This window comes from Anomalospiza imberbis, chromosome 7, assembly GCF_031753505.1.
Source record: "Anomalospiza imberbis isolate Cuckoo-Finch-1a 21T00152 chromosome 7, ASM3175350v1, whole genome shotgun sequence".
NCBI classification, from domain to species: Eukaryota; Metazoa; Chordata; class Aves; order Passeriformes; family Viduidae; genus Anomalospiza; species Anomalospiza imberbis.
Window position 1 is genome coordinate 5,586,367 of NC_089687.1, and position 14,778 is coordinate 5,601,144.

The following is a 14,778-nucleotide window of genomic DNA, read 5'->3' on the forward strand; positions in this document are numbered from 1 at the left end:
TGGAGGAACAATATACATTTCCCTAAATTATTCTTCATCCACATCCTATTTCTCACATTTATATTGCCAATTGATTTGCAATTCATTTTGTGACATTTTTGGTTTACTTTGTTTGGACTTCTGCTAAACAAAGCCTGCCAACAGCATTCCTCAGAAGGCTAATGAACTTGCTAGAATAGCAATCACTCTCTTAGAAACCTTGTGCGTATTTTTAATTTGTATTGACTCTGAGAGATCCAGATAATTTAGCAAGTTCCATGGCAGACATGAAGACAAATGCTTGTGCTGACTTTTACATTCAAACCTGCCATTAGAGCGCATTTCTTCAGGACTGCAAGGGGTGACCCAAACAAAACAGACTAAACAGACCTCATTTCCAAGGGAAGCTAAAAACTTTGGCATTAGTCCCAACAGAGACTATCTCTGCATCATTTGTACAACAGGGAATTTTGTGGGAAGTTGAAACTGATCTTGTATCTGTTGTCCTAACTGATACCATCACGCTTTCCTTGTTGCTTTTGCCTTCCTAAATGGATTAAAGTAATAGCATTAATTAAGCCAACAGAATTAATTTAAGCTAAACAATGTTATCTAGTTAGATATAAATGGTACATAATACTACATTAGAAGTTATTGTGATGGTGTATTTCCCCATTAAGAGCTTATTTATTAATGTGCTAAACTTGTCTGTCTGTTGAATATTTATTCTAAGGCAGAAAAGTACTGAGAACTATAGCTTGTTGCAGAAAACAATAATTAAGAAAAGGTAAATCTTACAGAAGTTATTTTTAACTCTGGAATTTATCAGTGAATGGAACAGTAACTGGCCATCTATTCCCCAGGAATGAACCCAGTGAGCACCTCCCAGAGATTAAACACACTATTGATTTCACTACAGCCTGAAAATACACAGTGCCTTTAATAAACTATTTCTCATATTATTAAGGCAATCCTTTACTACAGCTAGTGACCTTCACATCACTATTACTTAGTTCATTTATACATTAAGAGACATTAAACCACAAATCAAGGGTGCTCAAATTATCCAAGCAGCATTCAGCATCAGTCAATGTACAGGTCAGTCATCTGTGGAGTTTTCTGAAAATACAGCTTGTGTCTTTGTGAATTATTTGACAAGTAAATGGAAGTAGTAGGAGATTAGAAAGGGAAAGTCAAATACAAGCAGTATTGAGCTGCACACATCTGCTGGTCAGACTATTTGTGAATATATATACATATTTTTTTATATACATATATAAACTTACACATAAAAATATGCACACCTAAAATCCAGACAGACCCTTCAGTATAAATGTGTATATACATACATGGAAATATGCAATATGATCCAGACATGCATATAAATTTTTATTTGAACTCAATAAACATATATCTCTCTTCCAGATATTACATACTTTTTTCCTTCTCAAATCCTAATTTTAACTAAACCTGTCTAAATCCCAGTAGGCACTTGTATGAGTCTTTTAATATAAAATAAATGTGCCATGTACTATTCACAAATAGTGCCTGGATAGCTCACTATCCAAAAGTAAGGAAGGGTGTTTTAGAGTCAAACTGGGAGGAACAATTTGGATACATGATGCTAATATCAAGGTTAACTTGTCATATCAAATACAGATATATCAAGATTAAGAAACACCTTTCTTCTTGTCCTGAATAATAAAATAACATCAACCCCTTTATGTGCTTTGTAATAGAGATTTCTATATAAATGCCCTTCAGAACAGGTTCTTAAATGTATATGCTAGCATAAAATAAAGCTTTTCATATCATCTATTATCTTGCTTTGGAATAAGGCAAACTGGCTCGTGTAGTTAAAATGGGATGATATTCATGGACAACTTCTGCTGGATGAAAATGGGATAAGTGCCCTGAAACTCTTTCAGGCAGGAAGCCAACGATCTCCATGCGTTACACAGAAGTGGCAGAGTGATTTTTTCTTTTTTAAGGTGCACCTGCTTTAGATGAAAGAAATTGAATTCCAACTCCATAACTGTCAAGCGGCACCGCAAATAATAGAGCCTAAGCGGAATCATTGCAGCAATATTGCTATTTTCCTGTTGGGGCGATGGAGCAGAAACCAGCCTCAGCTCGTGACAGCACTTTACCTGCACGCTTTGGGAACAGTTCCATTCATCATTCCACTGCTTAAGCCCTTTCAAAAACATGTTCTTCATTCCCAGGTTAATAAAACCTTTGGTTAGCTAAGTGAAAAGTGTAGGGAGTTAAAAAAAAAAAAAAAAAAAAAAAGGGGGGGGACCGTGGTTTTGCCAGATTACATAAATTCCAAAGAAAATACTACAATAAATCATTTGAGCCCTTGCATGTAATATTTCTTACGTGACGCCCCATGCTTGAGGCTGTTTCTTCTGTTGCCCCATAAGCAGCTGAATCCTCATTTCTTTTTTGCAGCTCTCAATAGGATGAAGAGAACAGCAGGACAATGAAGACAATCATTTGGGTATTGATAACCTGACTGAGCACGTTTTTCATTTGGGAAGATGCAGTGTGAAGAAATTGCTAGCTCTCTCCCTTTTATCCTTATATAATCATACAGAAGAATGAAGAAAAAAGCCAAAATCTTTCTTTTATGTCAATAAACCAACATTTATTTTCAAATCTGTCCATGGCAAGACTCAAATTTATGATCTGTGGCTGCAGTGACACCATCACAACTGCTCCTGACAAGATTTTACAAGGGTACAGACCATTTTACAATAAAAATTTAGTACCATGCTATTCTGCTTTCATTAAAATTTGATGGCACAGATGAATTCCCTCATTTTTTGGGATATTTTTAATAAACATGAATGTTTATCCACAGTCCAGAGAAAAATGAATTAATTAGATTCTGCTTTTACTGAGATATTTCAGTGACTACCAGTGATAATACCTCAATCATGTTTACCTAACACAAACACATTTTCTTTCTGTTGAGTAACTGCTAAAGCCAAATGTTTTTATTTTCGGAGTTCTTAATGTGTCAGCATTTATCTGGGGAGACATCATTGCAACACCTGGGGAAAGAAAGGCTTTTCCTGGGTCAGTCAACCATTGATATGCTAAGGACACGTAGCCAAACAGCCTAAATCCCTGAAAGCATTTTAGAAAACCAGCCTTTTAAATCATACATTTGGTAAAATACTGGAAAATCTAGGGGGGCTCAGAAATTTGCAGCTTAATCTACAGAATTCAGATTTACAGAAACCTACCACTGTCTCACCTACCACTGGCCATGTTTCATCACAAGCAGAGGCACTGATGTAGAAAAATGGGAGAGAGGAGGAAGGAGTGCAAAGAAGGGAATAAAAACAACAAGTATAAGTTCAATTGAAAAAAAAATAATTTTAAACCATCACTTTGGACAACTCAGGTCCAATAAGGTAAATCCTAAACCTCCTGGGTATCCACCCTCTCCTTTTGTTTGTCTCACTGGAAGATTCAGGGCAAATACAGACTGAAATCCTGGATGCCTTGAGTGAGGAATACAGGAGTTTTGATATTCCCTTACTCTTCCTGAAGAAATTTAGGGGAGCAATGATACAAGCAAGGATTTTTTGATTGAACCTTCAGGACTGTAACAGTAACTAGGTGCAATATTTGATCTGACTTCTGCGGTCAATTTGTAAGAATAAAAAAGCCTGTGACATGCCTGAACATTTCAAATTAAGTCTTTTTAAAAATGCTTGGAAAAACTGCAGCTACTGTACTTCACTGAAACACTCAGCCTTCCTTTTGCCCTGCTTCTAAGAGTAGCATTTTCCCCCCACATTTAACTAATAAAGCAAATTGCTTTTAAATCTATGTATTCTGCTCTCCAAGAGATGATTTTCTATTCTTTATTTCTGAAGCTTCATTTTATGTTACCAGCTGCTCCAGTGTAAACAGTATCCCAAACACAAAAGATTAAAAAAGCAAATTAAGCTCCTTGAACGTTTCCTACAAACACTTAGACAAAGGACCAGACTTCGAAAATCCTTCCTGTTTTCTTAATACACACTGATCTAGACCACAATCAGCAATGTTAATATGCAGTTTTTTAGCAGTTCCTGGAAGACATTAATGCTAGAAGAGAACATTGGCACCCGATATGTATCTACAAGATTAAATTTAGGGTAGCAATTACACCTTTCTTCAAGTACAGTCTCAATCAATAAAAAAGATTTCTATTACTTTGCCTCCCTGCCTACCAGAGACAATGCTAATGATCAAAACTGCTTGCCAAGATTGGATTTGAAAATCTAAAACAGCTTTCCATGCCTTGCAGTCTCTCACTGTATTTCCAGAAGGGACTATTTGAGACAACCTTCACCCCCATCTATTTTTAGACAATTCAAAAATGGTTTGGGGTCACTGAGGATTGTTCATGTGTGGTTAGAAAAGAGGAACAATTGCTAATAAATTGCAACACTCAAGCTCCAGTATCTGATACCACACTATGGGTAAGCTACAATTGCTTTGGCTCACAGACCATGTCAGTGTAATTCTCCTTCCTGAAAGGTGAATTTGACACTCTTCCTTTACTCACTGTCACTTCAGCACTTAACTAATTTGTTTCCCTTGATTATTCAATATGCTTTGCTAAAAACTCCTTAGATGTGACAACTACTTTACTCCCTGATTGTGTATTAAATAAGCTTTTGGAGAAAAGAAAAATTATTCTTTAGAATTTCATACGTTTGCTACACCTTGTTGAAAGCTACTCAATAAGGACATTTTCTCAAAAAAAAAGGTCTTATTTTTCTAAACCTTGTCTTATAAGCCACTGCTTCTGTTGTATGTCCAAAAATACAGTAAGGAGCTAAAGACAGAAGCCTTAGTAACTGCACTCTACCAAAAAATTGTACCAGCTCAGTACAGTCACCTGAAGTTATGAATTACTTGGTTCTAACTTCTAATTGTCATTATGACTTCTAATATTCTTTGTTTGCTGAATACTTATTTCAAAATCCTATTAAACCCAGAATAAATAGGGTACAATAAATCATGATCTCTTTTTATAGGAATAGCAAACAGAGCCATTAGGCAGGAGGGGGTTTTTGCTTAATATAAACCTTTTTGAGAGCACAGTAATTGGCAGATTTAACTCACCCATGGCTTATAATATTCATTCATGTGGATGTTTAAACATTAATCACTGCCTTTATTCTTTTAGGGTTTTCTTAGAGTTTGTGGCGTTTTCAATCCAAAAAGTGCCCCCTACACTTTTTCTGCCTGGAAAGCAGGACACTGAAAAATATATATAGTTTTTTTTTTTTGCCACTATTAATCTTTGCCAAAAAGTTGGAACAAGTTACAAGTTCCCTTGAACTTAGGTATGTTTGAACATTAGAAATTAGTAGAAATTGCTTCACAGTGAACAAAAAAAAAAAAAAAAAAAAAAAAAAAAAGGCAACTTTTAATGGAAAAATAGCCATGCTATTCAGAATTCCATATGGGAAAATAGCATTTAGTTTTAAAAGGGTTTTTTTTTTCCTCTCATGTTATATAATTTAAGTTTTAAAAAGTGTGTGTTCCCCCCGTAGAATAGATAAATACAACACCTTCACTCTTTTTAAAATAAGCAGTTTTGCATCAGAAATGTCCCACTTTTGGGTGCCTGCAGATCTCATTCCTTGATTTATCCACATAAATAATTACAACAGCAGAAGCCACTAATTCTGGCTGAGGGAGACCACTCACAAGGAGAGGAGCATGATCTGGTCTCCATGAGTATTTCATGCTCAGCCTTCCTGCCAGAAAACCCTGTTCCCCATGGATCCTGACACAAGAGCTGGGATGAGTGGAAATGAGGAAAGTTTGGGGCTCATTTCAAGCTGATGACAATTTGAGAGGATCTGCCAAGTCATATACCACATCCCAGATGAGAAAGGCTTTGCAATACTACATATGCATAAATAAAGGAACATGGAATTATGCACAGAAATATTTTCCTTTTTAATTATTTAACTACAAAAGCTGTAGCTAATGATATGCTCTGTGGACCTTATACTACATCTTTATGCCCAATTAATTTTTTAACATTAATATCATTTGGGGAAGAAGGAGGACTTGCCAGAATATACAAAATATGCATAACAATATGTACCTCTAAGATTACTGTTTATACTTGGGCAAACTAATTCATGCTCAGGAGCTCTAGGTAGGAGCTGCCACATCCAAAATTAATGATCTTTATTCAGAAGTTGTCACTGTTCTTGAGAGCAGGAGCTCAGAGGCAGGACAGGAAGGGTTTCAGGATACAGACATTCCTCTGTCCTCTGCACTGGTGCCCATCTATTTCTGCAGGGGTTTGGGGGATTTTAGCCAGTTTCTCCCAGGAAGAGGAACACACAGGTGCTTTGTGCAGTTCTCTTATAGAAGCTCCAGGCCCTGCACTGTCAGCAGAGGTGCAGGAGCTCCTGCAGAGGTGAAGCTGGCTCCAGCAGCACAGCCTGTGCCTGCCTTCTCTCCAGGCCCACTCCCATACCCAAGAGGATGTGTTCTGTCTCTGCTCCTAAACTAAGACACAAATTACCTTTCTTTTCTGCCTCTGCCTGTGTCCCAGGCAACTCAGTTCCAAACTGACTTCTTAGTTGACCTCTTCAGAGTTCAAACAATTACATTCTCTCCCTTCTCTGGGTCAGACCCAGTTCTGTTATTATGTTCCAGTGTGACAGGTTACTCCACAACTTCCCAAACTCTGCAGCTAACCTGGCTTGGAGAAGCCTCTCTATTAAAACTGGAAAGTGACTCCAAGGAAAAAACCCTAGCTTGACAAACTCTCAGTCTGAACCAGAAAGAACTTTTATCCTGATGATCATAATTTTGTCCAATTTCTTTTGTCATAATTATTTCTTTGCCACCTGGCTACATTTCTTTCCCCTTTGTTTAGGAATAATTCCAATCTAGACATACAACTTGCTGCCATTTGTGCTGTACCAGGAAGATGGGAATATCTTGCAATAAGTTTATTAAGAGGACACAGAGACTTTTAATCAGTTTGCCTTACAGCCATGGGAAGAAAGGAACCTGATTTGCTCTCAAGTCCCTTTTTCCTTTCTTTTTTTTTCCCTGAAGCAGCTTTCAGCATGCATTACCCATGACTGATTTATTAGATTGTCAGTGCTATTAGAGTCCATGTCAGGTGTATGACAGATTTGTCATAAGGGTGCAGCAAACCCAGATTTGAACAGGGGTTCATAAGCTGCATGCCTTCCTATCCTGTGTGTCAAGCTTCTGGGAGTCAACAAAGGGTTTGTCATGAACATGGATGTCTCAGGGAATGAAGATCCAAACCTTTGTGATTATCAAGCCTGTTTATTTCACCTTTTAACTAAGTCTGCTGGACTGAAATGGAATTTCAACGTGCACAAGATGAAGCAGCCTATCTGTCTAACACCACAAGCCACTATCAACCTCATATGTTCATTTGCCCTTTAATACAGAGACCGTTTCAAAATCTTTCTCCTGCTATTAAAACACTTTTAAAAGCTTATGCCCTTATAAACCAAGCAATCATTTTCCCCTTGACAGCTACGACCTACCATCACTTTACCAGACCAAATTACTGAAGAGGGTTGGAGGTCCATGAAGGCAAGAGGCAGAGATTTCCTTCAGGAGATAAAAATTACCAAAGTTCTGTTCACACACAAAAATAAATCCAAACCTGGTTCTATTCACTATTTCTTCACACAGAACAAAAACTATTTTTGCAACTTCTACTTGGAAACACCTGAGAATAAAGATACAAGTCCAGACGTAAGAAATGAGCTAAACAAAATTGTTTTAGACTGTAGCTGGGAAGATCAATAAGAAAAACCATCAGTTGTTTAAATTATACAAGGATCAAGACATTATAAAATAAAAAAATGGAATAAGTAGGGTGCTATCTGAACAAGATGAGCAGAAGAGTTAACAATGCCATAAGGATATACAAATATTACAAAGTAATCCCAGAACACTGATTTGCTTTTCCTTAAAAATAACCAGAATAGGAGGACACGTATGAATTCAAAATAAACCGAGGAAATCCAGGCCTAATCTCTCAAGGTAACAAAAGTTGAAGGTGATCTTTTGGGTCACAAAGTCTGGGGAAAAAGAAAAAAAAAAAAAAGAAAAGAAACTGGGAAAGATTACAGCAGCAGTTAAAAAAAGCTGGGGGTAGATATGACCTGACTTAGAAATTACTGCATTGAAGACTACCTGGAATAGAAAAGAAAATTAAAGAATGTTTACATAAAATAGGAGGAAACTGTTCTGGGATTGAAGTCTACACGGGAAGAATATTTATATGTGAAGAGTGTTTAATGTGTATCTTATAAAGAAGATGGACACTCCCTTTTTATGAGGAGTTGTGTAGAAAAGGCAGGAGGTGACGGGTACAATGAATCCTGGGAGATTCTGATTGGAGATATGAGGAAAAATTTTCACAAGGAAAACAATCGTGTCTGAATAATCTCCTCAGGTAAGTGGTGGATTCCCTAATGTTGGACACTTTTAAGATTCAGCTGGACATGGTGCATCCTGTTATATGGAACATTACTCAAAGTCATAACTCTTTCAAAGTCTGTGACTGGTTTAAGGGCACAGAGAACCACCAAAAAAAAGCTAAAACTCAGACAAATCAAAATCAAGGCAAATATTTCCAAGGCCTGGCTGCCACTGCTTAGTACACAGTTCAGCTGCAACAAACTTTAAAAAGCACATTTTAAACACATTTTAATAGCTAAGTTATAGCACGAACCTAAATGCACTTGTACACTCATCCCAGTTAATTAGCAATCTGCAAACTAATAAATATTCCATAGTCAAGGGGAAAATTGTCCCTGTGCTTAAAAAGAAAAGTTTTGTGCAAGCAGCCCGACATCACAAAGCACTTCCAGTGCTTGTGTGGTGCTTTGTGTCCATGAAAAGAAGTCCTAGTCTGCAATTTTAATGCTGTACTGAGAGTAAAGTTCTGCAATCTGTTACTGCCTGAGCGCTAGAGAGTGCTTTGCCTGGATGCTCTAGGCTAAGTCCTGTCCTTGGGTGCAAGGGCACAGCAAAATGCATCTGTGTACTTCAGGGCTAAATTTAGATGAAGGAGAAAAGGCCACATGAGAGAGAGTTTCACTTTGGATCATTTCATGCTTGGATTTGTAGTCAGGAGCTTTAAATTTTGCTGGTTAAGAGAGGGCACCTGAAATACATTTGGTTTTATCCAAGTTAGGGGTGCTCACAGATTTGTAAAACCCTGCTGAAGTAGCTCTTACCTGATCAAATGTTGTACAAAATTAATAGCAGAATCGAGGGGGGAGGACTTAAACCAGCAGCAAAACGCATTAGGCATGAGTTTAGAAAGTTTTCTGGCTAATTTTGAGGTCGAGCTCACAGCCCTTATACAAACAAAGCTCCCTGTAGTTCCTCCACAAGCTTTCCAGCACCGCTTTATCTCTGCTGGATTTCCAGCTACAGATTCTCTTGCCCCAGGAAGAATCTGCAGAATTCTCCCTTTGTCCCTCATTTAAGGTGGATCACATCAAGCAAACATTCAATGTGCATGCACTGACCTCCAGAAAAACCATCCACATTTCCTCCTCAGGCTCCCTCCTCAGGAGAGAACACGCAGGGAACAAGAACTATGTCCCAGCTCAAGACCTGCAGTGAACTAACAAGGAAGTCACAAAAAAATAATTTCTTTGATTTCAAAATGTTATCTATAAAGAACTTAAAATACACAGAACTGAAATCTGGAGAAAAGAAGAGCTTGTAACTAAGTTCTAGGCTGTAACAGCAAAAAAAAAAAAAAAAAATCCTGAAATTATTTGCAAATTAGAAAGATATCTAGGAGGCACTGGGATTTGAAACCATTCCTCAGTGTATTCTTTATTGAAAAGCATATTGTCCTTGTTTAATATGCCATACAAACTAATCAGAGATTACTTTACGTTAACAAAATTACAGCAAGAGTTACCAAAGACAAAAGCTAAAACATTATTAAATAATACACTTCCATTAAAAATTATAAAATTATTGTTTGCTTCTCATTGATAGAAGTAACTACGAGGGAACACAAATCCAAGTGGACATTTATTGAGCACAATGGACTCAGTTTTAATTAGTGGTTTATAGGTAAAATAATGTATAACTCAAAGAGACAGAATCAGACCAAGTTTGGCTATTAGATTTTCAAAAAATTAATTTAATATTCCTGTGTCTCATCATTATTTTATAAAACTACCACCAAGACAATGAAAATATTTACATTTTATCTTTCCAATCAGGTAAACAATTTTTAGTGAAGAAAATATACCTGCTCAGAGCACCAAAACTTTGAATGGACTTGGACCAAAACATATGATAAAAAGGTGGGGGAAATTACATAATTCATCTTCAAAGTGATTTAAAAATAAATAATTTTTTTCAGCTAATCTGAGATCTCAAAATGTAAAGCCTGATACTTGGGTAAAAAGATCCGTTTCCTATTTTTGTATTATCAAATGCAAAAGTTTGTTATTTCCTTGTTTTTACAAACTGTTCATATTAGCAGAAAAAAAGCTGAAAGTTTAGTTCTGAGCTGAAGATGGGATTAACAGTTACAATCAGAGTTTACCAGTAGTTTATAATGAAGAGAGGAATTATATCTGAAAAATCTTTTAGGTTGGCACCAGACACAGGGCACAGCCAGTGGAACCTCGCTGGCAAAATGTGCCCACGCGAGCAACAGCAGCTCCTCAGGTTTGCTCCCTCCTGGCCCCACTGCAAACACAGCTGGGCCAGGTTTCCTCAGCTGACTCAAGAAAATAATTCTGGCACATCTGCAAAAAGCATTGAAGCCCAGGCACACACAGCTTTCCACAGAAAACAATTTGTTTGACATGAATTCTTCTTAATAAACTCATTTTGACTATTATTCATGTTGTTGTTGATGTTTGTGTGCCCTCTGTACATATAGAGACAAAAGCCTCACCATCAACCTGCTCCTCTTTTTTCCTTTCCTTTCTTTAAATAGCTCCCATTGTAACTCAAAACCCTAGAGAGAGAAAATATTCCTTACTCCTTATCTTTGGTTTCAAAATAGAAGTATGATGGATATTCTGACAGAAATGAGAGTAGACATTAGGCCATAATAATCCAGTGTTCTCAAATAACTTAAGGCGCTAGTTCAGCTTCACCCATTCAGCAACACAAAATATTATTTATTGGCTGTTAAAGAAAAATATGGTAGCTCGTGATGGCAAATTCATCCTCATTTTTAAACATCTGTTATCAGTGCTCAGAAGGAAGCTGTAAGCATAGCTTTTAAAATAGTCCCACAAAGACATTAACTCTGAAAAATTGAAGGGGAAACTGATGGAATTAGGTTTGGTCCTATATCGACAGTCAGAGAGTCACAGAATCACAGTATCATGGAAAGGTTTGGGTTAGGAGGGACCTTAAAGCTCATCCAGTTCCACCCCCTGCCATGGGCAGGGACACCTTCCAGGACCCCAGGCTGCTCCCAGCCCCATCCAGCCTGGCCTTGGACACTCCCAGAGACGGGGCAGCCACAGCTTCTCTGGGCACCCTGTGCCAGGGCGTCCCCACCCTCACAGCAGAGAATATCTTCATAACATCTAATCCAAACCTACTCTGTTTCAGTTTAGAACCACTGCCCCTTGCCCCTTCTCCTCAGGGCTGCTCCCAGTCCATCTGCCGGAACTCACCCCTGGTTGGGGTGAGCCCGGAAGGTAGAAAAGCCTCTCCTCCAACCCGTGTCTCCAAAGAAAGACTCAGTAGTCTTCGGTCGTCCGGTCTCAAGGTAGTTTATTGTGTGTTATCTAAAAGATTTCTCCCTGAGCTGCTGTGGTCCGTTCAGCAGTCAGGCAAGGGCACACTCCCCCACCCAGGGGGCTGGTGCCCTCTTTTATATCATACATTACGTGTTAAATGTTTATGGTTTTTCCCCAATGCCCATCATCTATATTGAACAGTGAGTTTCTACTCTAAACCAGTCTGTGAGTGCCAACATCACCAAGAACATGGAGGTTAGGAAGAAGAAGGAAAAAAGGACAGGGCACACCCAAATCCCTCCATCTTAGAACTTCTGACCCCCATGAACTCAGACCCCTCTCTACAAGGCCTAAAACCCCCCTGTACAGCACTCAAAAATTCTTCCTTTCACTCTGTGACTACTTCTACTATAATATCTAAACTTTTGTGATTTCTTGTTCTTCCTGCAAGGTTGGTAAATTGTTCCATGGATCAGGTTCAAAGCCACAGGGGTCTGCGGCTGCATTCCAGGATCTCAGATGCTTCTGACCTGGGCCCAGAGCATCCAAGAGAGTCCAAGGGACATTCTGGGTTCCGACATCCATCCTCCTCCCAGCCACTCTTTGTGCTTGGGATTGCCCTGACAGAGGTGCAGTACCTTGCACCTGGCCTTGTTGAAATTCATGGTGCTCACAGCGGCCTGCTCTCAAGCCTGTCAAGGTCCCTCTGGATGTCATCCCTCCCTTCCTGCGGGCTGACCACACCACACAGCTCAGTGTTGTCAGCAAAATTCTCTGGAGTGCTGTCCCAGTAGCACATTTCCCAGATTTCCAGCAAAATGTCTAAAACAAGAGGGGAAGCACAGAAAAATGCTGGGGAAAGGCAGCACTTACTCAGGCTGCTCTCCTTCCTCACATCCCCTGCACACACACAGCACAGGCTGGAGGCAAGTGGGACAACATACAGCCTGAAATTGGAGCATTTTTAATCCTCCAGACACTGTAATAGAGGTCAAATACCATTTACAGTGTTTAATATTTTATTTTTAGGAAGACTGATGACATTACAGCTCATTGGATATTTATGAAGAGACAGTAGTCCCATTTTGATGGGTAGCAAACGCTGTGGACAGAAACGTTCACACAAATCCCAGCTGTTGATGAGCTGCACTGGGAATTTTTTGCTATCTTACACATATTACCCACAACACTGACATTCTTACAACTGCCAAGCCTTATTTTGAGCAAAGCAGCCTGTTTGGCTGGTAATTTCATACAGCAGGAGGCATTCTGAGAAAAGAGGACGAGGCAGGGAGCATTCAGTAGCACAGCTCCATCAAGTCATTGCAGAACGACTTAATTTGGCTGTGGGATGTTATTTTCCATGGGAACTCTGGTTTGCGCTAACGCAGTCCTCAAGGAGGCCTAATAAGTCTGATGTATTTAGTGGGAGCAGAGGGAGAAGGGCCTCACTGTGTCCTGTGAGCCCTCAGCTGCCAGGACCATGGCTTGTGGGAGCAGAAATGTCTTTAGGTTTTTCTCCAACTTCCCGAAATGCTGGAATCCTTCAAGGTCCTGGAACACAGCTGCAAATTGTGCTTGTGGGACATGGGATGGCTGTAAGATCATGCAGGAGCACTGTTGTACAGCAGAAGTAACCTCACAAGAGTTATTTTGTGTCTGCAAAGCCACTTTGGATGCCAGGGAAGAGCCCTGCAGGCAGCAGGTCCCATAAGCCCTTTTTTCCCCACCCCAGGCACCCACACCAGATAATGTCCCTGTTCCTGCAATAGCACCAGCAGAATCAGGACTGCAAGTGCAATATCTTCTGTAACCATGCTCAAAGGCTGTTTTTCTCCTAAAACCTGGCAACTTATCTTTTAAAATTTCTATGTCAGGCTGTCGTTGTCAGATAATGCCAGACCAATTTTTATCCTGTAAACCCTGACAAAGCCCTCATAAATGGAGTGATATGGGCTTTAATTGCAAGGACACACTTTTCTGTGGCATCCTGCTCCATCCAGGCCACTATATGGACAGAGGAAGGGGGCAGACCAAGATTGCACACAGTGCCACAAATCTGGCATTTCTTACCCCTCAGCACAGAGCAGATTTCCTTCTCTTTACTCAGGCACCTTCCCTGACTAAATACTGATAACTAAAGAAACTGGCACCAACTCTATCAGCAGGTGAGAAAAGATTGTGGAAACAGCCTCTGTTGGAGATACTGGGGGATGAGAGTGAAATGGAGATAAAGCAAATAAGGAAGAGGTGAGGAATATTACAAACTTCATTGCCTTCAGGCATCACATTGAAATAGGTAAATAAAATACAGAGTTATGATAATCAGGCTGGAATAATAAAGTGTTATCTACTAATCTTTTGAATTTTAAGTGCAGCTATGGGCTCCACACAAGCAGGACTTGTTACCTTTTACCATCCCCTAGAGACTTTCAGCTGTCTTGACTGCTTTTGTCCCATTAAATCACAAGTTTTCCAATTAGCTGGGATATTTGATAGAAGCTATTCCCCTTAAAAATAAAGTCAATTTTACAAGCAAGACAAGCTTTAAGAGTGAGGTGGCCTTTTACCAATTTAGTACATAATTTTCATTAACTGAACTTCATCTATTATGTGAAAGAAAACAGTTAAACATAGATAGAAAACTTATCAAATTTAAGTTCTAGAGCTATGCTGGTTAAAATCTAAGTATTTTCTAGTAGTTGGACAACCTTTTTATTTTAAAAGTAGATTATGTTGAAGGTAAATGCTATCGTCATTGTTACCATGGTAGAATAGCACTCAGTGTTCATCTTACAGGATATGCATGTTGCAATAATGAATACTTGTTCAATTTACTGATTATATTCATATTAAAATACCTCCTTTTATTTCTAAATCATTTGTCACAGGCTGAATAATCTATTCCACTATTGTTATCATTAATAAATGCAAAGTTGATCTGTAACAAACTACTTCTTTTAAGTTTAAAAGCAAGAATTTAAGGAGAGAGGCTTAAATAAATGATATTTCAGGTGGTAGCTTA

The 14,778-nt window shown here is 38.7% G+C and overlaps 1 protein-coding gene and 1 long non-coding RNA gene across 2 annotated transcripts in view; one reads left to right on the plus strand and one right to left on the minus strand.

The window, feature by feature from the left end:
- Nucleotides 1-3,316, plus strand: part of LOC137476814 (von Willebrand factor D and EGF domain-containing protein-like) — a 173,023-nt gene extending 169,707 nt beyond the window's left edge. Inside the window, exon 28 of the mRNA XM_068195162.1 lies at nucleotides 2,434-3,316. Coding sequence (XP_068051263.1) covers nucleotides 2,434-2,468 — 35 coding nt within the window. The 3' untranslated portion in view covers nucleotides 2,469-3,316. The remainder of the gene's footprint in view (nucleotides 1-2,433) is intronic.
- LOC137476816 (uncharacterized) overlaps nucleotides 1-14,778 on the minus strand; it is a 162,982-nt gene that overhangs the window by 52,370 nt on the left and 95,834 nt on the right. The window lies entirely within an intron of this gene.